Source organism: Capra hircus, chromosome 16, assembly GCF_001704415.2.
Source record: "Capra hircus breed San Clemente chromosome 16, ASM170441v1, whole genome shotgun sequence".
Lineage (NCBI taxonomy): Eukaryota > Metazoa > Chordata > Mammalia > Artiodactyla > Bovidae > Capra > Capra hircus.
Window position 1 is genome coordinate 43,433,205 of NC_030823.1, and position 23,141 is coordinate 43,456,345.

The 23,141-nt window shown below is 40.5% G+C and overlaps 1 protein-coding gene and 1 non-coding gene across 6 annotated transcripts in view; one reads left to right on the forward strand and one right to left on the reverse strand.

Moving 5' to 3' along the window:
* RERE (arginine-glutamic acid dipeptide repeats) overlaps positions 1–23,141 on the forward strand; it is a 415,540-nt gene that overhangs the window by 261,688 nt on the left and 130,711 nt on the right. Inside the window, exon 1 of one of the 5 annotated variants that reach the window (XM_018060400.1) lies at positions 8,557–9,014. The exons of the other annotated variants lie outside the window; for them this stretch is intronic. Coding sequence (XP_017915889.1) covers positions 8,989–9,014 — 26 coding nt within the window. The 5' untranslated portion in view covers positions 8,557–8,988. Of the gene's footprint in view, positions 1–8,556; positions 9,015–23,141 lie in introns of those variants that run through there. 5 annotated transcript variants of the gene reach the window in all.
* On the reverse strand, positions 17,119–17,191 carry TRNAE-CUC. Its single transcript has one exon. It is a non-coding gene; the product is annotated as a tRNA-Glu (tRNA).

The following is a 23,141-nucleotide window of genomic DNA, read 5'->3' on the forward strand; positions in this document are numbered from 1 at the left end:
TGGGCTTTTTCTAGCAAATGAGCATGTTCTCCATGTAGCTTGGGGTGGGGATTATTGAATTTTTGTTCTTTCCCTCATCTTCCCATCCCCCCACCTCTGTAGATTCAACCTATTGGCCAGTGCTGTGTGTGTGTGTGTGTGCCGCACACGCGTGAGAATTTTGACCTTTTCTGAGTCTATACCTTTCATTTCTTGAAAAAGTTTTCCTTACCTTTCTGCCTCAGACCAGTGAGTTAGGAGGGGAAGGAGGAAATAGTGAGTGGGGTCCTAGGAAGAACAGATTTGCAGAGTGGCCATGTGAAAGAGGTGCCTTAATTCTTAAATTGTTAAGCATGGATTTTCCTGGGATCCAGTCCCTTTGTTTCCCCTTGCTAAGTAAGAGTACCTTGGGTCTCTAAGGTGTGTTTAGGAATAGTAAGGAAAAAGGGATAGGAAGGTGAACATGTTATTTAAAATGTGGCATTCTGTGTATCAGCTGGCCCTTGGGCAATCCCACTCTGTAATACTGTTTTATACAAGCATCAGGTGGACTATTCCAAGACTTTGGCTGTAGCATGAAACATCTGATTATATTCTTGGTTCTTTGCTCCTTGAACACGAGTCATCTCTTGGTAATCAGGTAGAAAGCAAGTAGATCACCTGAATTCAGCTGTGCCCTCTCTGTTTATCTTTTTCCAGGAAGCACGGGTTTTTTTTTTTTTTTTTTAAAGCAGTATTGAAGCTTAAGTATTATTATCTTTACATTTAGTAGTAACTATAAACAGAGGCACTTGCAAGAATTTGTATTTAATATTCCCCATGATGGTGGCAGTCATGTTATTAATCATAGCAAAATTGTTTACCTGACATTGTACTGAGTGTTTTACTTGCGTGATTCATTTTATTTTACTTTGTTTGGAAACAGTCTTGACCATACAGAACTGTTGCAAGTGCAGTAAAAAACCTCTCTTTAATTGAACCATTTGAAAATAATTGTCACCAGGAGGTTACATCACACTGTAATCGTCTGTGTATTTCCTGTGAACAAGGGCATTTTCTTACATAACCCCAATATTGCCTTCAGAATCAGGAAATTGTCAAGGAAATATTATTGCCCTGGAGTTCTCAGACCCTTCTGAAGTTTTTAAACAAAAGGCTATAGCAAAAGGAATCCAGTGCAGCATTATGTGTTTAGTTGTCATAGGTCTGTTTAGTCTCTTTCAATCTGGACAAGTTTCTCCTTCCTTCACCATGATATTGGTGCTTTGGGAGATTATCAGATAATTGTTTTATAGACTGTTGCTCACTTTGCATTGATGATACTTCTTTCTCATTAGATTTACATCATATATCTTTAACAGGGACACTACAAATGTCATGTGTTCTTTTTTTTTATATCCTGTCATGTTAGACAATGCTAGTTTGTCCCATTACTGGTAATGTTCATTCTCATTTGTTGAAGAAGGTGGTATTTGCCAGGTTTTGCAGTTGTACAGTTTTTCTTTTTCCTTTTATGATTGATGACCATTTTGAAAGGTAGTTGCTTTGAGACCCTGTAGATACCTTCTTCCTTATTTATTTATATCAGGGTGGACTAATGGTTGCCAGTTAATGTATTGTCATTGTTGTTCAGTTGATATGTCTTTTGTGACTCTTTGCAACCCCATGGACTGCAGCAGCCAGGCTCCTCTGTCCTTTGATATCTCCCAGAGTTTTCTCAAATTCATGTCCATTGAGTTGGTGGTGATAGCTAACCATCTCATCCTCTGCCACCGCCTTCTCCTCTTGTCCTCAATTTTTCACAGCATCAAGGTCTCCTCCAGTGAGTCAGCTCACATCAGGTGAGCAAAGTATTGGAGCTTCAGCTTCTGCATCAGTCCTTCCAGCGAATATTCAGAGTTGATTTCCTTTAGAATTGACTGGTTTGATCTCCTTATAAGGGGATTATAAGGTTATGATTTGTTACTATCATTCATTTTGAGGTCAGATTTTGGTGAATAATACTTAGGAACCCGGATCAGGTGCTCCATGTGTTCACTGCTTTGTATCATGTTCCCAGGCCTCCAGAGTGAACAGGGCTTGGAGGCTGAGGGTCAGGGAGATGACGCATGCTGTGTTTGTATCTACATTTCTGTGTATGTGTGTGTCTGTGTGTTTATCTATGTGTGTCTGTCTGTCTGTCCATGAGTTCATAGTAAACTTTCCAATTCTAATACCACAAGATTCTTGCTAATTTTTTTTTCTTTTTCCTTATTTGTAATTCTCTCATCTTGAACAGTAGAAAACTTCATCTCAGTGTCCTATCTTTACTTCCAGTTTCCTGTCCCAGACTGCTCTCTCTCACCCATGGATAGATTTTGACTTCTTGAGCTGTAATTTTAGTAGGTTTATCATTTGATATTTCTTAGTGCGACCTCTAGGAATCAAGTTTGTAATATCATCTGTTCAAGGTGTGTGGGATAACAACTCCTACTGCCATGCAGTGAATGCTTACTTTGTCTTAGATTAATTATTTTATTCCTATAAAAGCTTAGTTAGGTTGACATTATCTTTATTTTATAAATGAGGAAAAATTGATATTATATTAAATAGATGCCTAAGGCATACAGTTAGTAAACAGGAAACCCCAATGCTGTTCGACTCAAAACTTTGTGCTGTTAATTTCTATGGTTTCATCATACATTGATTCATATACAACATATTTTCTTCTGGCTGTTTTGGGAAATAAATTGTTTTTCTAATAAAGAAAAACATGTACTTACTAGAGAATAATTTAACAAATTAAAGAATTAAAGAAGCAAAAAAACTGTTATAATGGTAATTCTATAAATCATACTGTGTTTTTCCTTAAATATATATGTGTGCTTGTATAGGCATTTGTGTGCATATTAAGATTATAATTAATATGCTGGTTATGCATAATGTACAGGTAATCACACATTCCTCTACTCGTTCATCTTCTTCTGTTAAGAACATAGTTCCATGTTATGAAACATTTTACAAACGTTTGTGATGAGCACCTTGTATATACCGTCCTGGGGATGTGCCATAATTTTTCTATTCAATTCATATTATTGGACATTTATGGTTTTTTCATGATTTAAATAGCATGATCAAATAACATTGTGATCATGCTTTTTCAACATAAATATTTGTACTTCAGCTGAAAAGTGACAGTGTGAGGGGATTTTCCTTATTTCAGCGAATTTGGATCTGAGACATTTCCAAATTCATTTCTGTTTTAGTGCAGTCATCTTTTCTACTCATAATGGCTCATGGTCTTTGTACAGCTTTTGGGGACAAAAAGCTGGAGCTGCATTTATATATTCTCTGGTTTGCTTTTCCTGTATCATCACATTTGAGCTCTTGAAACATTCACCAGAGGTGGCAGGAATTCGAGACAGTTGAGAGACAGCATATGTGTTTGGAAACACAGCCTACTGAAGAACTTTAATAAAATAGGACCAAAACCCAGATTTGATCATTCCAAAAACCCTTTTGTAGTGAACATCTACAAATACTACATAAAATACCACAGAACTTTTAAATGCAGAGCTGAGCTCACAAGAATGAAGAGAAACTGAAGAGTTCAGGAGTCGCAGTGAGAGGAATTGAGTCATTGCTCATCTTCATGCAGATCTTTGGTTTTGACACTTAGCAGGTATAGGAGATGAAGTTCTGATTTCAGGGGTTTAGGAAGTTGGAGCTGAGAGCCTGTGTAAAGTTAGAGTCGTTGAAGGCCTATTCTTTTGGTGGAAGGGTAAACTAGTTAACATATCTAGGACCAGAGGAAAATGACAGAGAAACATGTCTAGGTTTGGGACTCCAGACCAAAAAAGGAACAGGGGGAAAAGATGGAGAAGTCCTCTAATAATTTGTAACTTTGGGCCTTGCTCCCAAGACAGTTGAGGCTTAAATTTGCACTCCTGAAAAATACAAGAACTGTCATGAGAAGATAATATAGAAAGCCACCATGGACATCTGACAGAAGCAAGTGCAATTTGGGGGAAAGTACATGCCCTAATTCAAACGTGTAGACTATCTACAGATAAAATATCTTTGACTGCTGAGCTGTCAAAAATTACAAAATGTTGGAAGAAACTGTGTGTCATCAAATTGAATCAGATAAAATAAATAGTAAGAATGTCATTGCTAGAACTGTCAGAAAGAGACTGAATACTAGGCTTAAACAAAATAGAACTTTTATTTCTTACATAAGCATAGTCTGAAAGGAAGCAATCCTAGGCTGGTATGAGGCTTTGCATCACCTCTGTGATCCTTAACTTTAGCTGTTAGTTTGTGCTCAAGGTGGTGATGGAATGGTAGCCATAACACCCAGATTTAAGGCTGGAATGAAGAAGTAGGTAAGAAATGCATGCCTTCTCCCTTTAAAGGCAGTTTTCATAATTTGTACAGAACTTCTCCTTTTGTTCTCATTAGGACAACAAGAAAAAAAATTAAACTCACGCTTTACAGGTGAATTCTACCAGCATTCTAGAGAATGGAGAAAAATGGTGTAGGTTCCCCAAGTTATTTTATGAGGCAAGTAAAACCTTTATTCCAAAACCAGATAAAAAAGTAAGATTTATAGATCACAAACATGCATATAAAATTTTTAATAAAATGTGGTGAAACGGAATCTGGCAAAGTATTAAAAAATACTTACTCAAATTGGGTTTATAGAATACACAAATAGTTTAATAATAATTTATCTGTAGCATACTTTACTATTTTTTAAAAACATATCAAAGAAGAAAATATATACAATCATCTTGATGGAGAAAAAGCACTTGATGAAATTCAACACCCATTCAGTATTTGTGGGGACAGGGAGGGGTACCTCTTAGCAAGTCAACTGTAGAATGCAGCTCCCTCATTCTGACAGAATAGTTACTGAAAACCTACTGCAGACACCATCCTTGAAGGTAAAGTGTTGGAAGTATTTTGTCTAAAATCAGAAATAACAGAAAGACTCCCATCACCATTAAGGCATGAAAAAGAAGCTATGTGAGGATTGGGAATGAAGAAATGAACTTTTATTAAAATGATGCAGTATTTTTACCAGAGAAAATCTGTGAACTAATGATTAGATGTGTTAAGATAAACCAGCATGCATGCTGGCTATAAGGTCAACATAAATATAAAACTCAGGTCCATTTCCACACACCAGGGGTGACTTCAGAATACAATTTAAACAAGCTGTTTCTGAAACCTTCTCATCTCTTGAAGGGAAGAGTAGTAGTACTACAGTATTGAAGAGTAGTAGTCGTAGTACTCTTCAGTATTTTAATCAGTTGTACTGATTAAATGTCAAATAGGGTATCTTTCTTCCAGTGAGTGTTTTTCTCTGGAGTTTCCTAAATATTAACTTTTCATTGCTATTTTTTGCTTTTTAACTTCTTGTTTGTAAATAAGACATTTTTCTATTTCTGGAGAGTAGCAAGCACTTTAAAGTCTAAGAAATTTCCATGTTATAGCTCTTACTTTACCTTTGATAAACATAAATTTTCTGCTCACCAAAAATTAGAATTATGGTGGACAGAGTGATTATTCAGTCAATTTTTTTATCTAATGAACCTTTTTACTTTTAGAAAGAATCTATTAGTGTAATATGTGCATTTTACCTGCTTGGCGCCCCTTTAATCTGTTTAGAAGTGTTCATCTTTGACTTGTTGTTCACTAGGAATTAATTGGAGGAGAGAGGACTAGGAGATCTGGGATCCGGAGACAGCGTAGAAGTACCAAGGTCACAGGGCTTCTGGGAAGACCCAGCACTAGGGCGTCTGCTGTGCAAGTTGCAAGTATAGCTCTGCAAGCAGCCAGATGATGAGTTGGACAAGCGTGGTGGCAGAAGTTGAGGTCCAGGCAGGTTGTCAGGAGTAAGAAAGCATCTAGTAGGACTTCCCTGATGGCTCAGTTGGTAAAGAATCCGCCTGGAATGCAGGAGACATGGGTTCGATTCCTGGGTTGGGAAGATCCCCTGGAGAAGGGATATCTACCCACACCAGTGTTCTTGGGCTTCCCTTGTGGCTCAGCTGGTAAAGAGTCCTACTTGTAGTGTGGGAGACTTGGGTTCAATTCCCTGGGTTGGGAAGATCCTCTGGATAAGGGAAAGGCTACCCACTCCAGTATCCTGGCCTGGAGAATTCCATGGAGTAGAGTCCATGGAGTCACAAAGAATTGAACACAACTAAGCGACTTTCACTTTCAGTGTTCAAGACAGCTGGGGGAGAAAATAAGTCCTGGGTCTTGGAGGCCTGTAAGGACTGAGCAGAGTTCCAAGGTGTCCCCAGCATAGGACCATGCTTCAGTTCAGTTCAGTTCAGTCGCTCAGTCGTGTCTGACTCTTTGCAGCCCCATGAATCACAGCATGCCAGGCCTCCCTGTCCGTCACCAACTCCCGGAGTTCACTCAGACTCACATCCATCGAGTCCGTGATGCCATCCAGCCATCTCATCCTCAGTCGTCCCCTTCTCCTCCTGCCCCCAATCCCTCCCAGCATCAGAGTCTTTTCCAATGAGTCAATTCTTCGCATGAGGTGGCCAAAGTACTGGAGTTTCAGCTTTAGCATCATTCCTTCCAAAGAAATCCCAGGGCTGATCTCCTTCAGAATGGGCTGGTTGGATCTCCTTGCAGTCCAAGGGACTCTCAAGAGTCTTCTCCAACACCACAGTTCAGAAGCATCAATTCTTCGGCGCTCAGCCTTCTTCACAGTTCAACTCTCACATACATGCATGACCACAGGAAAAACCATAGCCTTGACTAGACGGATGTTAGTCGGCAAAGTAATATCTCTGCTTTTGAATATGCTTGGTCGGTGGAAATCAGGACCATTTCTAGAATTGGAATGTGTGGTTAAAGGGAGTTTATTAGCTTAATTACTTTTCAGGTCTCAGGGCTCCTTAATTTTCTCCTTGAGGAGGAGGGCTGACCCCATCTTCTGAGGTTGGATTGAACTTAGAGCTGGGTCTTCAGTGGACTCAGTTTGAGGTTTGTGCTGTGGTCTGTGGAATGGTTCCCATGGATTTTCAGAGTAATGATGAATTTATTAAATTATTATTTTATTTGATTTCTTCAAGTAAGCAATTTAGGAGCTTTTATGGGGCTTCTCTTGTGGTTCAGTTGGTAAACAATCTGCCTGCAATGTAGGGGACCTGGGTTCTATCCCTGGTTTGGGAAGATCCTGTGGAGAAGGGAATGGCTACCCACTCTAATATTCTTGCCTGGAAAATTCCATGGACAGAGATGCTTGGCAGGCTTGGAGTTGCAAAGAGTTGAACATGACATAGAGACTAAATGCACAGCTGGGTTTTAATTCAGTTGTTCTTGTCTTTAGAGGGCTTTTTTTCTCTAGGCAGTTTCTAGTCACACACACATTCATACCAGTAGGGAAGATGCTCTTCCAACGTGTAGCTACTTGCTTCACATTGTAGGTCAAAGGTAAAACTTGTTTAAGTGAATTCTCATGTTACAATTTTTTTAGCATGACAAGAGTTTTTCATTTAATCTTAGTCTCAGTTCAGTTTATCTGAAAGCATAAACAGGAGATCCAAGGAAATGGGATGGATTCTGCATTTACTTTGGGAATCCTGAGGACCATGTATATCCTTTTAAGCAGCTTTTAATTTTTCCGCACTTGATTACATTAATGGCAAACAGAATTGGCACTATTCTTTCCTACCCTCTCTTGTCCTTTATAAATTTGGGGGAGTTTCATGGTGTTCCTTTTCTTTTTAAATTATAACTAAGTAATAACATTCAGAATCATTTCTTAGTTTACAGATGGAAACTAAGCCCACATACACATCCAGAACTGGGATTTCTTATATGGCTGACAGCCCAGCTTTTCTTTTGTTGGAAGTGGAGGTCAAAGGTGAGGGCATAAAATGTGTTTTTCAGGATTTTAACCAAAATGTCTGGGCTGATACAGACTTGGATACTTTTTAGTGCTCAGTATGTCTATGTGACTTTAGAAATCGCTTCTGATTTAATTTTAAATGAATTTTGCTTCACGGGCAGTGTTCCAAAGAGTTGCCTCCAGTTCTGAATCAAGAGAACTAAACTGAGATTTTTTAGGTGCCTGGGCGTTTGTTGGCCTCTCGATTTGAACCTTCGTGGTGTTTTTATTATTAGCAGTACATTCCTTTTGCTAAACACCCCTGGTTGAGTTTGTATCACTTTAGATGTTTTATGTCTTATTTAGGCAATTTTAGAACTTCTTATCTAAGGGAGCTTATACTCTTTGTATAAAATCCAGTATTGTTGAGCCGCTCTGCAGCTATACTGTCCACTGTGTGCCTGTGGCTGCAATGATACCCAGTACTCCAGAACTTGGCCAGAACTGCTTGTGAATCCTTTCCCCAATGTTTACAGTTTTCCACAAGAAATTTGTGGGGTTCTTTCCCTAATGTAGCCGCTACTCTGTTTTTAGGTAGATGCCAATATTCTGTTCATTAGTCTCAGGTATAATCATGCATAACTGTGCTTTTAAATTCTGTTTCTTCATCTTGCTATTTAAAACCATAATTTATCTTTTTTTTTTTTTTTTGTTAAAAAAAAGACCAAACAGAACTTGCTGTTGTCTGGACCGTGCAGGGTGTTTGTCTGCAGCCTGTGGGTGGCGGGCCAGTGAGGCCCCTGGAGTTGGCTGTCTGGGATCCCCTTTCCACGGCCCCACTTCCCTTCACACTAGCTTGGTATGCGGGAGAAGCTGCAGTCTGTTGGCTGGGCTTTATTTACGGAAACAGCAGGGTTGAGATTGATTGCGTGGAGAGACAGTGTATGGATGAGGGAGGGTCACAGCACATGCTCAGTCCTGTCAGTGTGAGGGGGAAGTTTCTGCGTTCTGCGTGAAGGCTTAGGTCATAGCACAAGCTCAGTGCGAGCTCCGCGAGGGCTCTCAGACCGCATGTGCCTCCATTTTGAGTTGTGAGAGTAGAAAAGGGCAGAGTTTCCACAGTAAGTGGAGGTGCAGGGACACAGCTAGACTCACCAGAGCCTCTCTTAGTCATGGATGATCCGTTCAGCCCCTGCAGGTAGGCGTTCTCTCTCTGGCCTCCCCGAAGGAGTGTGATGGTTTGGGCTGTCGTCTCTCACTTCTGAGGATGTGTATGAATCATCTCATCATTCCTAGTGCATGTTTCTGAGAGCCTTGCATTCAGCCCCGGCTGGCTGTGTAGGTGGTAGTACAGAGTGTGCGACCAGAGCTGAGAGTGGGGTCTGCTCAGAGACTCACGAAGCAGATGTAGAGTGTCGTGGATCTCTGTCCTCTTTCCCTTTCCCTCACCCCTTCCTCTCTGGTGCCGATTTAAAGCAAGCCTCACTGGGTCCCTGCTGCGGAGCCCGTTCACCTTCGGCACCTGCAGAGCAGACCTGCAGACTGCCAGGCTGCGTGTGGTTGGTGGGGACGCCTGGGCCCAAGAGCCGCTCTGTTTGGATGTTTTAGGGAGGGTGGTAGGTGGGCAGCTATTGGTTGCTTTGAAGGTGGGTGGAACTTGTTTTGATTGAGAGCCTGTTTGCCAGAGCAAATTATAATTCTTGCAATCTTTTCGCAAAGTCTGAAATAGTACATACATTTTGACATGTGCAGGTTTTAGATTGTGGTTGCAACAGTATCAGGTAAAAATGGATTTTTAAAGAAATGAATGGTTATGGCATGGTATTTTCTGTTGCTTCCAAAGGAAGCAATCCATTCTTTCTTTTGGAGCTGGTGGAAAATTTCTTGGCAATTAAAAAAAGAATCATTCAGTGACATTTGTGTTAGAAACTGAGGTTCCAGGTTTTTCGTTTGTAATCTTTGTTTTCGGAAAAGATGGCATTTGTTCTGTATGTGTATTTTGTCGTGTGACTTTCGAATTCTGTAGGAAAGGAGTGACAGGAGGAGTCACTGCCTGAGAAGGTGGAAGCATCGACAAGGCCAGGCCTTGTGCTCCCTGTTTGACGGCCCTGGGCACCAGCCTTTCCTCTGAGGAGCGGTTGTGCTTTCTGTGTGTCCTATTTGCAGACCAGGCTCAGGCGGATGGCTGTCACCGTTGTTGACTTAAGGAGCCAGTCATGATAAGCAGATACAGGACAAGTTGAATTCTGACCCAAGTAGATAAGAAGTTTTTGAATTTTATCAGTTTTCCCTTTTTGTTTCTTCTCTTTGTCCTTCTGATAGAAGTTGGAAAAAATTTTGAAGTGACACTTAAGCTTTGTGCCTTTGTGAGGATGACAGGAAGCACACGACAGAAAAGCCTGTGCAGATGAGAGGCTCTCAAAGGACAGGAAGAGTGTCCTGTACATCAGTGGCGGAGGACTTCTCCCTGTGAGCTCCTCCTGTGTGAGCGCAGAGCTGTGCGTGGCTAATACCTGTGTGAGGAGGCCCTGGTTTGGGTGGTAGGGTTTAGGAAGGCTGACAGTATGTTCCCGTCAACAAAAATATTATTGAGGTATAACCTGGCTCCTAGCAGTTTCACTTTGGGGTTGGGATTAAGGAGGTGAATTACACAGGGATGATTGAAGGTTATTGCACTTACTACCTGCCGTTTTTAACTCTCTCTTCCATTCCTTTGAGGGCTGTCATTGCTTTCGTTAATTGGGGGCCAATGGCCAGTTTGACCTTTCCCCATCTCAGGTAGCACTGCTTCTGGAACTTGCTCTTCTTCAGTTCTCTTAGAAGCACCTCTACTCTTCCATTCTCACCTCTCCTGTGAGTGTGGAGTCCTCCGTTCTTGAGTCTGGAGGAGCTGGATGCTTCAGCCCTGCTTTCACATGTGGGAGCCCTGCAGGACTCAAGTTTCTGCCTCATTTCAGAAAATCCACTGTTTGAGTTAGAGGAACACTTGTGAAGAAAACAGTTGTGGAACTGCCTTTCTGTCATAGGTTCTTTAATTCTCCTTAAATTTTTTTTACCTTCGGCAGATCAGATGTGTACAAGAAGCTATAGGGGTAGCTGGACCACCTCTGGCTGGGTCCTCCCACTTGGCTGGCCGCTGGTCTGTGGGAGCTCGCGTGTGGCCAGCTCATTAGACCATGAGGTCTTGTAGTAACTACTGGAATCTGTGGGGACCCTCTATTGTTAACAGTCGAATTTCTGTTTCCAGTCCCCTGAAGTAAGTCATTAGAGCACTATTTTATGTGCTGTGCATTTGTACCACATGTTCCCGTCTTGGGAAAATACTTTTGGGAGACTACTTGCTGACCAGCTACCTTCTGCTCTGAGGCTTGTCTGGTGGAGGTGGAGGTGGAGGTGAAGGTGCAGCACATGGGGAGTCGCCCCTTGTTGGGGATACTGCCTCAGCCCTGGGTGGTGTGGACTTGGAAAGGAGGCTGGTGAGCTGCATTGTGACGTACTGTTGCCATCGTGCTGCATATCGGGGATACTGGGGAAGACACCATATGTTTCCAGAAGAACGTGAAAGTAAAAGCTCCCCCAGATATTACCATGTTACTAGCTTTTCTTGTCAGCATCTTGAATCAGAGTCTGAGGTTGATCCTTACATTTAAAGTGTTCCTCTGTCAACATAAATTTTGCAGAGCCTGAGAATCTGCTTATGATAGATTGCTGCCTTTGACCACTTGCTAGACTCTGTTGTGTTAGCCTAAGAATTAATTGAAAGAACCTGACACCTGCAACCTGGTATCCACGGTGTCTGTGAATCTTCAGTCGTTTGTTGGTCCTGATGCTTTTTCCTTTTGAATTAATTTTTCATTTTATATTTTGGTCATTACTGAACTAAGTTGTCCTTCAAACAGAAAAACATTTATTCTAAAGCTGTAAAACATCATGTCTGACAGAGTAAAAAGAGCATTATGGGCAAAAGGGAGATTTGAAATTATGCGTGTGTTTGTGAATCTCCTCCCAAACTGATGGTCATCTGCCTTCAGCAGTTTGTGACAGGCAAGGAGTCAGGTTCTTGAATATATCTTTAAAGCAAATCTGAAAGAAAATGAATTGAATCTCTTTAAGCTCTGTAAAACTTTGGATTTAAACTAAAGAGTTCATTTTAATTCAGTTGGGATAATTAGACTTTCTCTCATAGTTCTCTGAACTATACGTTTGCTTGTGACTCTTTGATTGATGGTCTTCCTTACCGGACTGTAGAGTGCCTGAGATGGGCCTCTGGCATGAATATGCTGAATTAAATGAGTGGCATCTGTGGTAAGAGAGAAAACTCCATCTGGAGCTGAATGATATGGTTCAAATTCTACTTAGTAAGTGACATTTGTCAAACTGAACTTCTGTTTTCTCATGGGTGATGGGGGTAAATATTCCTCACAGTTGTTATAAAGATTGGAAGCAAGCCATGTGAAAGTGCTTGACACATAATTGCTCAGTGTATTTTTGTTATTAATTCAAAGTTCAAGTCTCCAATCTTATGTAGGTGTGGTTAGCTTAACAACATCTGTAGTTTTTGGTCAACATGTTCTATTAAGACCATCTGAGGAATTGTGTTAGCAATTATGGTAATTAAATTAATGACCAATATGTTTGGCCAGGCTCTTTAGGTGTTAATGTTTTCTTTATACTTCTTAAAGTTTTAAAAGAGGCTCTACTTCCATGTCATGTAGCATTTGGCACATTGTTCTCTTCTGAGCACTTTCTCACATGCAGAGGGAGGAGTGTGTGTAGGCTAATACTTGTGTTGCCACCACAGCCGCCGCACTGTCGCCTGTCCCTCCCCAGATTCACACCGCTGTGGTGGCCAGGAGCAAGGGCATGGTCCTTTTCTAAAAAACAGCATTTTCAAGAGACCTCCCAGGAGGAACAGAGAGACATTCAGATGTGTGTCATAGACACACTTTCTTTGGTCCAAAGTCTGTCTTTTTCTGGGGACACTGCATTCCTACGTATTATAGTTTGATACCAGTGTATGGAAAGCCAGCAACATTTTTGGTCAGGAGATAGGCTTAATCTTTGAATACTACTCATTATAAATTATGGTGGGATTTTAAAATAAAGTTGTTTTCTGAACTGCCAAGTGTGTGTTGTGTGTGTGTGTGTGTATGTATGTATGTATGTATGTGTTGGGTGTATGTTGAGTGTGGTCCTTACAACTCTTTCCTTCACATCATCACAGCAGGTGATGACAGGAAAGTCCATGAGGAGCCTGAGGTAGGGTGGAGTCACGTGTTGTGGACAGATATGCTGCCTGGTGGGGGACAAGGAGTGGAACAGACAAATAAGAACTTTAGACAGTGAAACAAGGTCTTGGTAGTGATTTGAAACTAGATCCTTTCTCACTCTCTATTTTTTTTTTTCTCTAAGTTTATTCTGTTAAAAAAAACCCTGATACTATTCTGGGATTATGTTTTTCCCATTTCTTAGTATTCTGATCCTTTTTTTTCCCCCCAGACTTTAAACTTTTTACTTTGTCTTGGGATATAACTGATGAACAATGTTGAGGTAGTTTTAGATGTGCAGGGAAAGGACTCAGCTTTACATATATATGTTATCCATTTTCCCCCAAACTCCCCTCCCATCTAGCCTACTACCCAACATTTGAGTAGAGTTTCCTATGCTATACAGTAGATCCTTATTGGTTATCCATTTTGAATGTAGCACTGTCTCACGTGTTATTTTAAAAAATTATTTTACCAATTTTTTCTTGATATTCATATTATTGTGTGGAGGCCATATTTATTGCATCTTGTTATCAGCATGGAAATTCTTCTTATTCCTTTAGCCAGTGCCTAAATTCTTGGTTCTAGATTTTAAATTATATTAAAAAAAAGAGCAGCTTGATGTCCTTTGTAGTTAACTCACTGGGACCCCTCAAAAGAGCACCTTTATCTCCTCCACCTTGGTTTCTTCTGTTCAGCTAGAAGGCTGGGATCAGGGGGCCTCTTAGGAAGCTTCTATCAGAGAAAATTTCAAATACTATGATTCTGGATTTTAATGAATTCCTGTCTTGACCTTTGCATTTGTGTATAGATTTGAAATGTTAACGCTTCCAAATGTTGACTGATTTACTTTTAATGAATCCTGATTTTTGTTCCTTCTGGAAAGTTTATCAAGCCTGTCCTAGATTAATTTGCTTGGGAGGGGATTATACTCTCACAAATGAATTTTAATATTCAATGAAGCACTGAGTTGCTATTTAGTGGCTAAATGAGGGGCTCTCCTAGTGGCTCAGACAGTAAAGAATCTGCCTATAACGCAAGAGACCCAGGTTCAATCCCTGGGTCAGGAATATCCACTGCACAAGGAAATGGCTACCCATTCGGGTATTGTTGCCTGAAGAATCCCATGGACAGAGGAGCCTGGTGGACTGTATAGTCCGTGGGGTTGCAAAACGTCAAACACAGCTGAGCAGCTAACACTTGCACTTTCATGGCTAAATGATGGTTGAGTTAAAATTTTGGAGTCATTTATTAAAATAAATTTTCAATTTTATATAAATTAAATATTTACTAAAGTCTTAATAAAATTTCTAATAAAATGAAATTTAGTGAGTGCCAAAGGCTCTGGGAAGTAGTAGTTGAGCTAAAATCAGACTTGGTTCTTCCCACATGGTCCTTTCAGTCAGGATAGCCATCGAGAGACATAATTACACAAGTGAAATATAAAATCCTGACTGTGACAGAGACTGAGGGAGAGGTCAGTGATGCTTTGGGAACCCCTAATAAAGGAACTGCCTCCCTTTCTCACTCTTGCCAGTGCTTGCAGCTAATAATAGTCCTGACTCCTGTGTGACAGACATGTATCGACTTCTTTCATGGATCATCTTTCATTTTCATAGCAGCCTTGCAAAGTAGCCTTTATGAATTTGATTTCATAGATGGGCTCAGAGAGATTGAATTGTGTCCTCAAGATTACACTTAGAGCTGACAGAACCTTGATAGTGAAATTTCAGTCCAGCTTCATTTGACTCTAAAGTCTGTGCCCCCCCCCTGCACCCAGGCATCTGGACTCAGGTGTGTCTAACAAGTCTTCGCTTCCGGCAGTGAGGGTGCTCAAATCACGGGGCATCCTGGGGACATGCAGAGCGCAATGATTTTACTCACGTTTTTGGATCTTACTCTGAATGGTAATATGTTATGGAGTAGAATATAAATGAAGGTGAAAGAGGAGAGTGAAAAAAGTGACAAACCTAGACAGAGTATTAAAAAGCAGACATCATTTTGCTGAAAAATGTCTGTCTAGTCAATGCTATGGTTTTTTCAGTAGTTGTGTACAGATGTGAGAGTTGGACATAAAGAAGACTGAGCACTGAAGAATTGATGTTTTCAAATCGTGGTGCTGGAGAAGACTCTTGAGAGTCTCTTGACTGCAAGGAGATCCAACCAGTCAATCCTAAAGGAAATCCACCCTGAATATTCATTGGAAGGATTGATACTGAAGCTGAAGCTCCAATACTTTGGCCATCTGATGTGAAGAGCCGACTCATTGGAAAAGATCCTGATGCTGGGAAAGATCGAGGGCAGAAGGAGAAGGGATTGGGAGAGGATGAGATGGTTGGATGGCATTATCAACACAATGGTCATGAGTTTGAGCAAACTCTGGGAGATGGTGAAGGACAGGGAAACTTGGTGTGCTGCAGTCCTCAGGGCGGCAAAGAGTCAGACATGATGTAGCAACTGAACAATAACAAAAACAACAACAAGAATATAAAATATACACTTTTTCAAAAGAAACTATGTCAGACTTCAAAGAAATTTCAGACTTATTGGAAAGACTGCTTTAGAAATATGTGTTCATGCTGGAGAAATCAGAGACACCCACTATGCTGTTGTAGTCTTCCTTCTTATCAGTCCTTTTTCAGTCCTGCCTACCACCTTTCTGAGAAGAAGTGATTCTGGTAAATTGTCTTTTGATTTCCTAAAATTTGATGTATTTCATTCTGGACCCATAGTCTATCTCTGTCATCACTTTCTGAATGAGCTAGTAGCTAGAGATTCTAGTTCTGTTGATTTCATGTCAGTCTTCCTGTTCGGCTTGACACCCTCCAGAAAAGATGAGAATGATCTACTGTCCGAGCGTTCTGATCTGAAGGATGGATAAAGGAAGATGGCACTGTGATTTCGTTCATTCACAGCACCAGCCACAGAGCAGGGTCTGACTTGAGAGTTACTGGTCCCAGCCTTCGGGGACTGTGCCGGGGGAGGCCGTGTGTTATATTCTGGGTATGGATTGTGATGGAAGGTAGCCACACAGGCTGCCTGTCAAAGGCCTCTGTTCTACCAGCTTGTGTCTTCTCCCCAGGACCGTAGGTCCTTGTCCCTCTTCTTTCCCTGTAGATGCAGATTCTTGTCTTAAGCAGTCACCATGATCACATAGAGATATTTGGGGGTCTTAAGCAAACATTCACAGACCTTGGCCTTCCTCACTCCTTCCCTCTCTTGAGGGGAAGGCGTGGTGTTTCCCTGGCTGCTCTTTTTTTTTTTTTTTCACAGCCAGCGTGCTCTTCTCAAGGAGCTTCCTGCATCTGGCCAGGCACCCCCGCCTCATCTCTTCTGCATAGATGCTTCTCCCTGTTTGATATTCAGTCGAAGGCTCCCTGCTCCTTTCTGTCCATTCCCTGTTTACTTCTTAGACTAAAATGTTTCCATGGTAACAGGTTACTTTTCAAAGGGAACATCTTGTCATTTTATTTAATCCACTGCAGCTGAAGAGGACTGAAATATTAAGTTGTAGTTGCCATGGACACTGCTTTGTTACATCAGTTTCTTTTGTGTCAGATTTCATATACAATGAATTTCTTTCTATTTTTTTAAACTTAAGGACTAAACACAATGACTTACCATTATTGTTGTAATTTGGCTTCTGGAACTATTTTTTCATATTCCAGAGCAAAGATGTGTAGAATAATGGGGATTAAACTCAACTGTTTTTTTTTTCCAACTGTTTTGAAATTTGTATATTATTTACATTAGTGGCACAGAGAAATACTTCTTTTCTGATGAGGATGGTGAATTTTTTTTTTTTTTTTGTAGTGTGCTTCACAGCTAAGTATGTCTCAAAAAGGATGACCCCACACCAGATATCTCTAATAAATACAAAGAAAACAAGGAATATGAATCTCATTGCTTATTAACTATGGCATTATTTCTTCAGTAGTTTTTTCAGCTGTTTGCAGTATATTTTTTAAAATTTATTTTTAAAATATTTATTTATTTGGCTGGCATTGGATCTTAGCTGTGGCATGTATAATATAGTTCCCTAACCAGGGATCGAACCTGGGCCACCTGCATTGAGAATGCAGAGTCTTAGCCACTGGACTACCAGGAAAGTCCCTCTACATTCTCTTCTGAGGGGCTCTATTTGTCATTTGTTCAACTTTTTCATGTCTGGCTTTCTTTCTTATCCATAGTCTATCTGTGATGCACCATTCAGTTAACCTCTTCTTTTGCTTTAAAACAACTTTTAATTTTTTAGTTTTATAGGAAGAATGTTGGAGAAGGCAATGGCAACCCACTTCAGTACTCTTGCCTGGAAAATCCCATGGACGGAGGAGCCTGGTAGGCTGCAGTCCATGGGGTCGCTAAGAGTCGGATACGACTGAGTGTCTTCACTTTCACTTTTCGCTTTCATGCATTGGAGAAGGAAATGGCAACCCACTCCAGTGTTCTTGCCTGGAGAATCCCAGGGACGGGGGAGCTTCGTGGGCTGCTGTCTATGGGGTGCACAGAGTCGGACACGACTAAAGCGACTTAGCAGCAGCAGCAGCAGCAGCAGGAAGAGTGTTCCCATGTGTCTTTCACTCACATCCCCAGTAGGTATGTATAGAACCCTAGTGCAGCATCAGAACCCAGACCTGGGATGTTGGTACAGTATGTGTATAGTTCTGTTACATCTTATTGCAGGTGTAGCTTTGTCACCACAGTCCTAATCAGGATCTGTTCTGTCATCATAAAGATTCCACTCCTTCCTTTCTCCTTCCACCATTCCCGACACCTGGCAACCATCTCTATAATTTTGCAGTTTTGACAATGTTATGTAAGTTGACCTTGAACTTTGATGGATTTTTCTCTTTTAACATGATTTGTAGATTTAAGAAAAGTTTTTTTGATATTTTGTCTTACTTTAATACTGGAAATGAACATAGAACTGAAGTATGGAAAGGGCTATGTCTTCTCATAGTAATTCTGTTTTTAATTAGTTGTGTAATATTGGTTCAGTAACTTAATCACTCTGCCATATGGAATGTGGAGCTTTGACCTTGTAATCAGCTAAACTTGAATTTGAATCCTGGTCTTTCCAACCTGTTACCTGTGCAATCATGGGCAATTTATAAACTCTCTTAGCTTCAGTTTCCTTATCTGGACAGGTAGTAATAGCACCCTGTATAGGGTCATCATCCTTAAGGTTAGATAAGACAATGTCTGAAATTTGCTGAGCTCAAAATTCCTGGTACATTGAAAGTGTTCAGTGTGTATGTTAGTTTCTTTATTGATGTTACAATTACTACCATTACTATTAAGTCAGGATACTGCCTCATAGAGTTGTCAAGGAATAATGAAATAATGTATACCTGGCATTGTTGTTGTGTTTGTTTAGTCTCTAAGTTGTGTCTGACTGTTTGTGACCCGATGGACTGCAGCCCTCTAGGCTACCCTGTCCATGGGATTTCTCAGCCAAGAATATTGGAGTGGGTTGCCATTTCCTTCTCCAGGGGAATCGTCCCACCCCAGGGATCAAACCCACATTCTTGTGCATTGGTAGGTGGATTCTTTACCACTGAGCTACCAGGAAAGCCTGTGCCTGGCATAGAGAGCATTTAGTAAGTAGTAACTAGTATTATTATTTCACTTGTATTTGTCATACAAGTATGTTGTTCAGTCGCCCGGTCGTGTCCGACTTTTTGAGACCCCATGCACTATAGCACACCAGGCCTCTTTGTCCCTCACCATTTCCCGAAGTTTGCCCAAGTTCATGTCCATTGCATTGGTGATGCTATCCAGTCATCTCATCCTCTGACTCTCTCTTCTTCTTCTGCCCTCAATCTTTCCCAGCATCAGGGACTTTTCCAGTGACTTAACTGTTCGCATCAGATGACCAAAATACTGGAGTTTCAGCTTCAGCATCAGTTCCTCCAGTGAGTGTTCGTTCATTTAATGGCTTGCCTTGAAAAACAAACTGAGATCATTCTCTCATTTTTGAGGCTGTACCCAGATACTGCATTTCAGACTGTTTTGTTGATTATGAGGGCTACTCCATTTCTTCTATGGGGTTCTTACCCACAGTAGTAGATATAATGATCATCTGAATTAAATTCGCCCATTCCCATCCATTTTAGTTCACTGACTCCTAAGATGTCAATGTTTATTCTTACCATCTCCTGCTTCACCACTTCCAGTTTACCTTGATTCATGGACCTAACAATCCAGGTTCCTATCCAGTACTGTTCTTTGCAGCATTGGATCTCTCTTTCATCATCAGACACATCCACAACTGAACATTGTTTCCACTTTGGCTTAGCTGCTTCATTCTTTCTGGAGCTAGTAATTCTCCTCTGCTCTTCCCCAGTAGCATATTCCCCAGTAGCACCTTCAGACCTGGGGGACTCTTCTTTCGGGGTCATATCTTTTTGTCCTTTTATACAGTTCATGAGGGTCTCACAGTAAGCATACTGGAATGGTTTGCTATTCCCTCCTCCAGTGGACCACATTTTGTCAGAATTCTCCACTGTGACCTGTTCATCTTGGGTGGCCCTACACAGCATGGTCCATATCTTCATTGAGTTATACATGCCCTTTTGCCATGACAAAGCAGTAATCTGTGAAGGGGTATACAAGTATAAGATACCTAAATTTAAGGTAACATGAGGGGAAACCCTGAGGCAAGGATAAAGAATCCCTTGCATTATCCTGGGATATGACTTCCATCTTTGGTTTCTTATTGCATATGTAGTATCCATCACCTACGTGTGGGATTTACTACTTATATATTAGTTATTGTTGCTTATTGAAGGATTAACCTGTCATTTTCTCGATTAGGACCCTTTTGAATTTTAGCCACCAGCATACTTTTAAGAATTTATTCCAGTGAACAGTCATTGGACAGTGTTGTTGTTCTTGTTGATCCGTTGGTCAGTTGCTAAGTCATATCTGACTCTTTGTAACCCCATGGACTACAGCCTGCCAAACTCCGCTTTCAAGCACTGTCCCCTGGAGTTTTCTCAGGTTCATGTCCATTGAGTCGTGATGCTGTCTAACAATCTCATTCTCTGCCGGCCCCCTCTCCTTAAGCCTTCAATCTTTCCAGTGTTAGGGTATTTTCCAGTGAGTTGGCTCTTCCCATCTGATGGCCAAAGTATTGGAGCTTCAGCTTCATCATCAGTCTTTCCAGTGAATATTCAGGGTTGATCTCCTTGCAGTCCAGGAGATTATCAAGAGCCTTGTCCAGCACCCTAGTTCAAAAGCATCTGTTGTTCTGCACTCAAGTTAATCCCAGTCCCCATGACCTCAGAAAGTGGCTGCAGACTTTACTTTGTTTTCCATTAATATGGATGCAGTATCCATTCTCTTCCTGTGAACTTCTCTGTGTAACAGTGTCAGAGTTCTTAATCAAGTTATATGTGTGAACATCTCTTTTCTTCAACAAAAGTATAATATTTCACATTGATGGGCTGAAGAAGTGTAAGGAAACAGGGTAACAGGTGATACAAAACAGGAAACAACTCAACCTTCATAATTAGTTAGCCCCCATAATTTTCTGAATTTTGTAATGTATGATATGAATAACAGTGCTTCTCAAAGCTGGTTTGTGGGCCCCATTATTACTTTTATCAGATCCTGCCCTTGAGTCCTTATTATGAAATGGGAAGCAACATGAAAGACCAGAAGGTGCATACCAGAGGACTTGGTTTGTTTCAGTCCAAAATTTAACTAGCCACTTCTTTCATGGAGCACCATTTTTATTTGAAAGAATAACTGATAGATTGTGGATACTCACTTGGGTACTTGGTGGACATTTTCTTGATAATGATCTTGGTGAGCCTGCCATTTTAAGGAAAACAGCTGTTTTCCCAATGCAAGATTGGAGCTTTCAAGTAATAAATAGAATTTGGAAAAAGTTTTACCCACCACTCTGAACTTAACAGCTTCTATACATTGACAGACTTTTCTTACAAGATGTATGGTAATACTAATTAATGTGGTTAAAAAAAAAAACTATTACTATTTGGAAGATCTGCAAACCTTTTTGTTGTTCAGTCGCTAAGTCGTGTTTGACTCTTTGTGACCTCATGGACTGTGGCACACCAGGCCTCCCTGTCCTTCACTGTCTCCCAGAGATTGCACAGACTCATGTCCATTGAGTCCATGATGCTATCCAACCATCTCATCCTCTGTTATCCCCTTCTCTTGCCCTCAGTCTTTCCCAGTATTAGGCTTTTTTTCCATCAGGTGGCAAAAGTATTGGAGCTTCTTGAATGACTATTTTCCATCTAACAAATGCATGATAAAATCATGAGTGGAAAATCCTTTCAAAGACCAATAATATTTTAACGTAGAAAAGTCCAAAAAATCATTGATAAGGTTTTAGAGTAACGCTGTGCAAAAGACCTTTAGAAAACAATCTCATGTTGAGTTTTGGTGTAGTATCAAAAAGAATATCCATAATTATCAAAAAGACTAGTCAAATGGTCTTTCCTTTCTTGGTTATGTAATCTTTGTGAGGTTAGTTTTATTTTTTTTCATATACTTTAATCAGAAGAACTCATTGCAGCAGACAGAATGTAGAAGCAGATACAAGAATCTAGCTGTCTCCTATTAAGTCAGATCTTAAGGAGATTTGTGAGAATGTAAAACAGTGCCTCTATTTTCATTGTTTTCTTTTTGTTTAAATAAAATTGTTTTTCATAAGAATGTGTTATATTGTGTCATGAGCCTGTTGTTACATTAAAATAAGTAAATATTTTGAAATTTCTCAAAAATATAGCTTCCTTAAGACTTTAATAACTTTAGAATGTAAAGGTTACCTAAAACCAGAAAATTTGAGATTTGCTGTATTAAGTAAAAGGAAAAATATAGTAGTCAGCATAAGATGACTGAATGTTTTCTAGAGGCTGTTGATATTTCATTTAAATAATTCTGGTGATTTTTATCAAGTTGTGCATTCTAGCAGTGTAGAAATACTCATGTAATCAAGGAATTTCCCATTTGCCTTGAATGAGTAGTAATGCTAGACAAGTACTGTGTTCGATACTGGGAGAATACAGAAAAGGGATGCAATCTCAGTTTCTGTACTAGACAGTCCCAGAATGGGTGGAGGCAGATGTCCATTAGTCATGGCAGAATGTCGCCTGCTGGCATGAGGTGGGAACCTCAGAAGGAGCAGTCGGGCCATGGAGGTGGCAGCCAAGGACCTTTGAACATAGAGCATGGCTGCTGTTGGGAGAAGGAAAGCTGAGATGTTCGGGGGATTCCAGATCTAGCTAAATATTGGCAGTTTCCCAGGAGGAAGCCTACTTTTCCCCTTCATTTTAGTTCATATTCTGACAGTTTTTGTGTTAGGTGCATCCAGTTTTCTTTAATAGCGTATATCACTATCTACCTCTTTTTCTCTTGGACTTGAAAATATTTCTGCAGTTTATTCTCTATCTGTGAGTGCCTGGAGATGGTGGGCTCGTGCCATTGTCTTGTCTATTTACCTTGGATCCTAATCTCGCTCAAATACAACTTTGTTGTATCTCTTGCTGGGAATCCCTAATGTTTAAAAATTGCATGTTATAAATACTTTTTTATAAAAATTGATTTTTAATTTTAAAGGATTCTTTGCTTTATCTTGTGCTTTCCAGTCTACTCATTAATAAGTACCCTTCGTTGATATAAAAGAGAGAAACAGATTTCTCATTTTGGCTCCTGAGAGACCCCAACATTTTTTTCTCACTTGTGTCATTATTAGCAGTATTAACAGTTATTAGTCTCCTATTTTTGTACAAATAAGTGGGACATAAGGAGTTATTTATGACGTATTTGTGGGATTTTAGTATTGGGGATTTCCTCTGTAGCTCAGCTGGTAAAGAATCCGCCTGCAATGCAGGGGACCCTGGTTCAATTCCTGGGTTGCGAAGATCCGCTGGAGAAGGGATAGCTACCCACTGCAGTATTCATGGGCTTCCCTGGTGGCTGAGACTGTAAAGAATCTGCCTGCAATGTGGGAGACCTAGATTCGATCCCTGGGTTGAGAAGATTCCCTGGAGAAAGAAACAGCTACCCACTCCAGTATTCTGGCC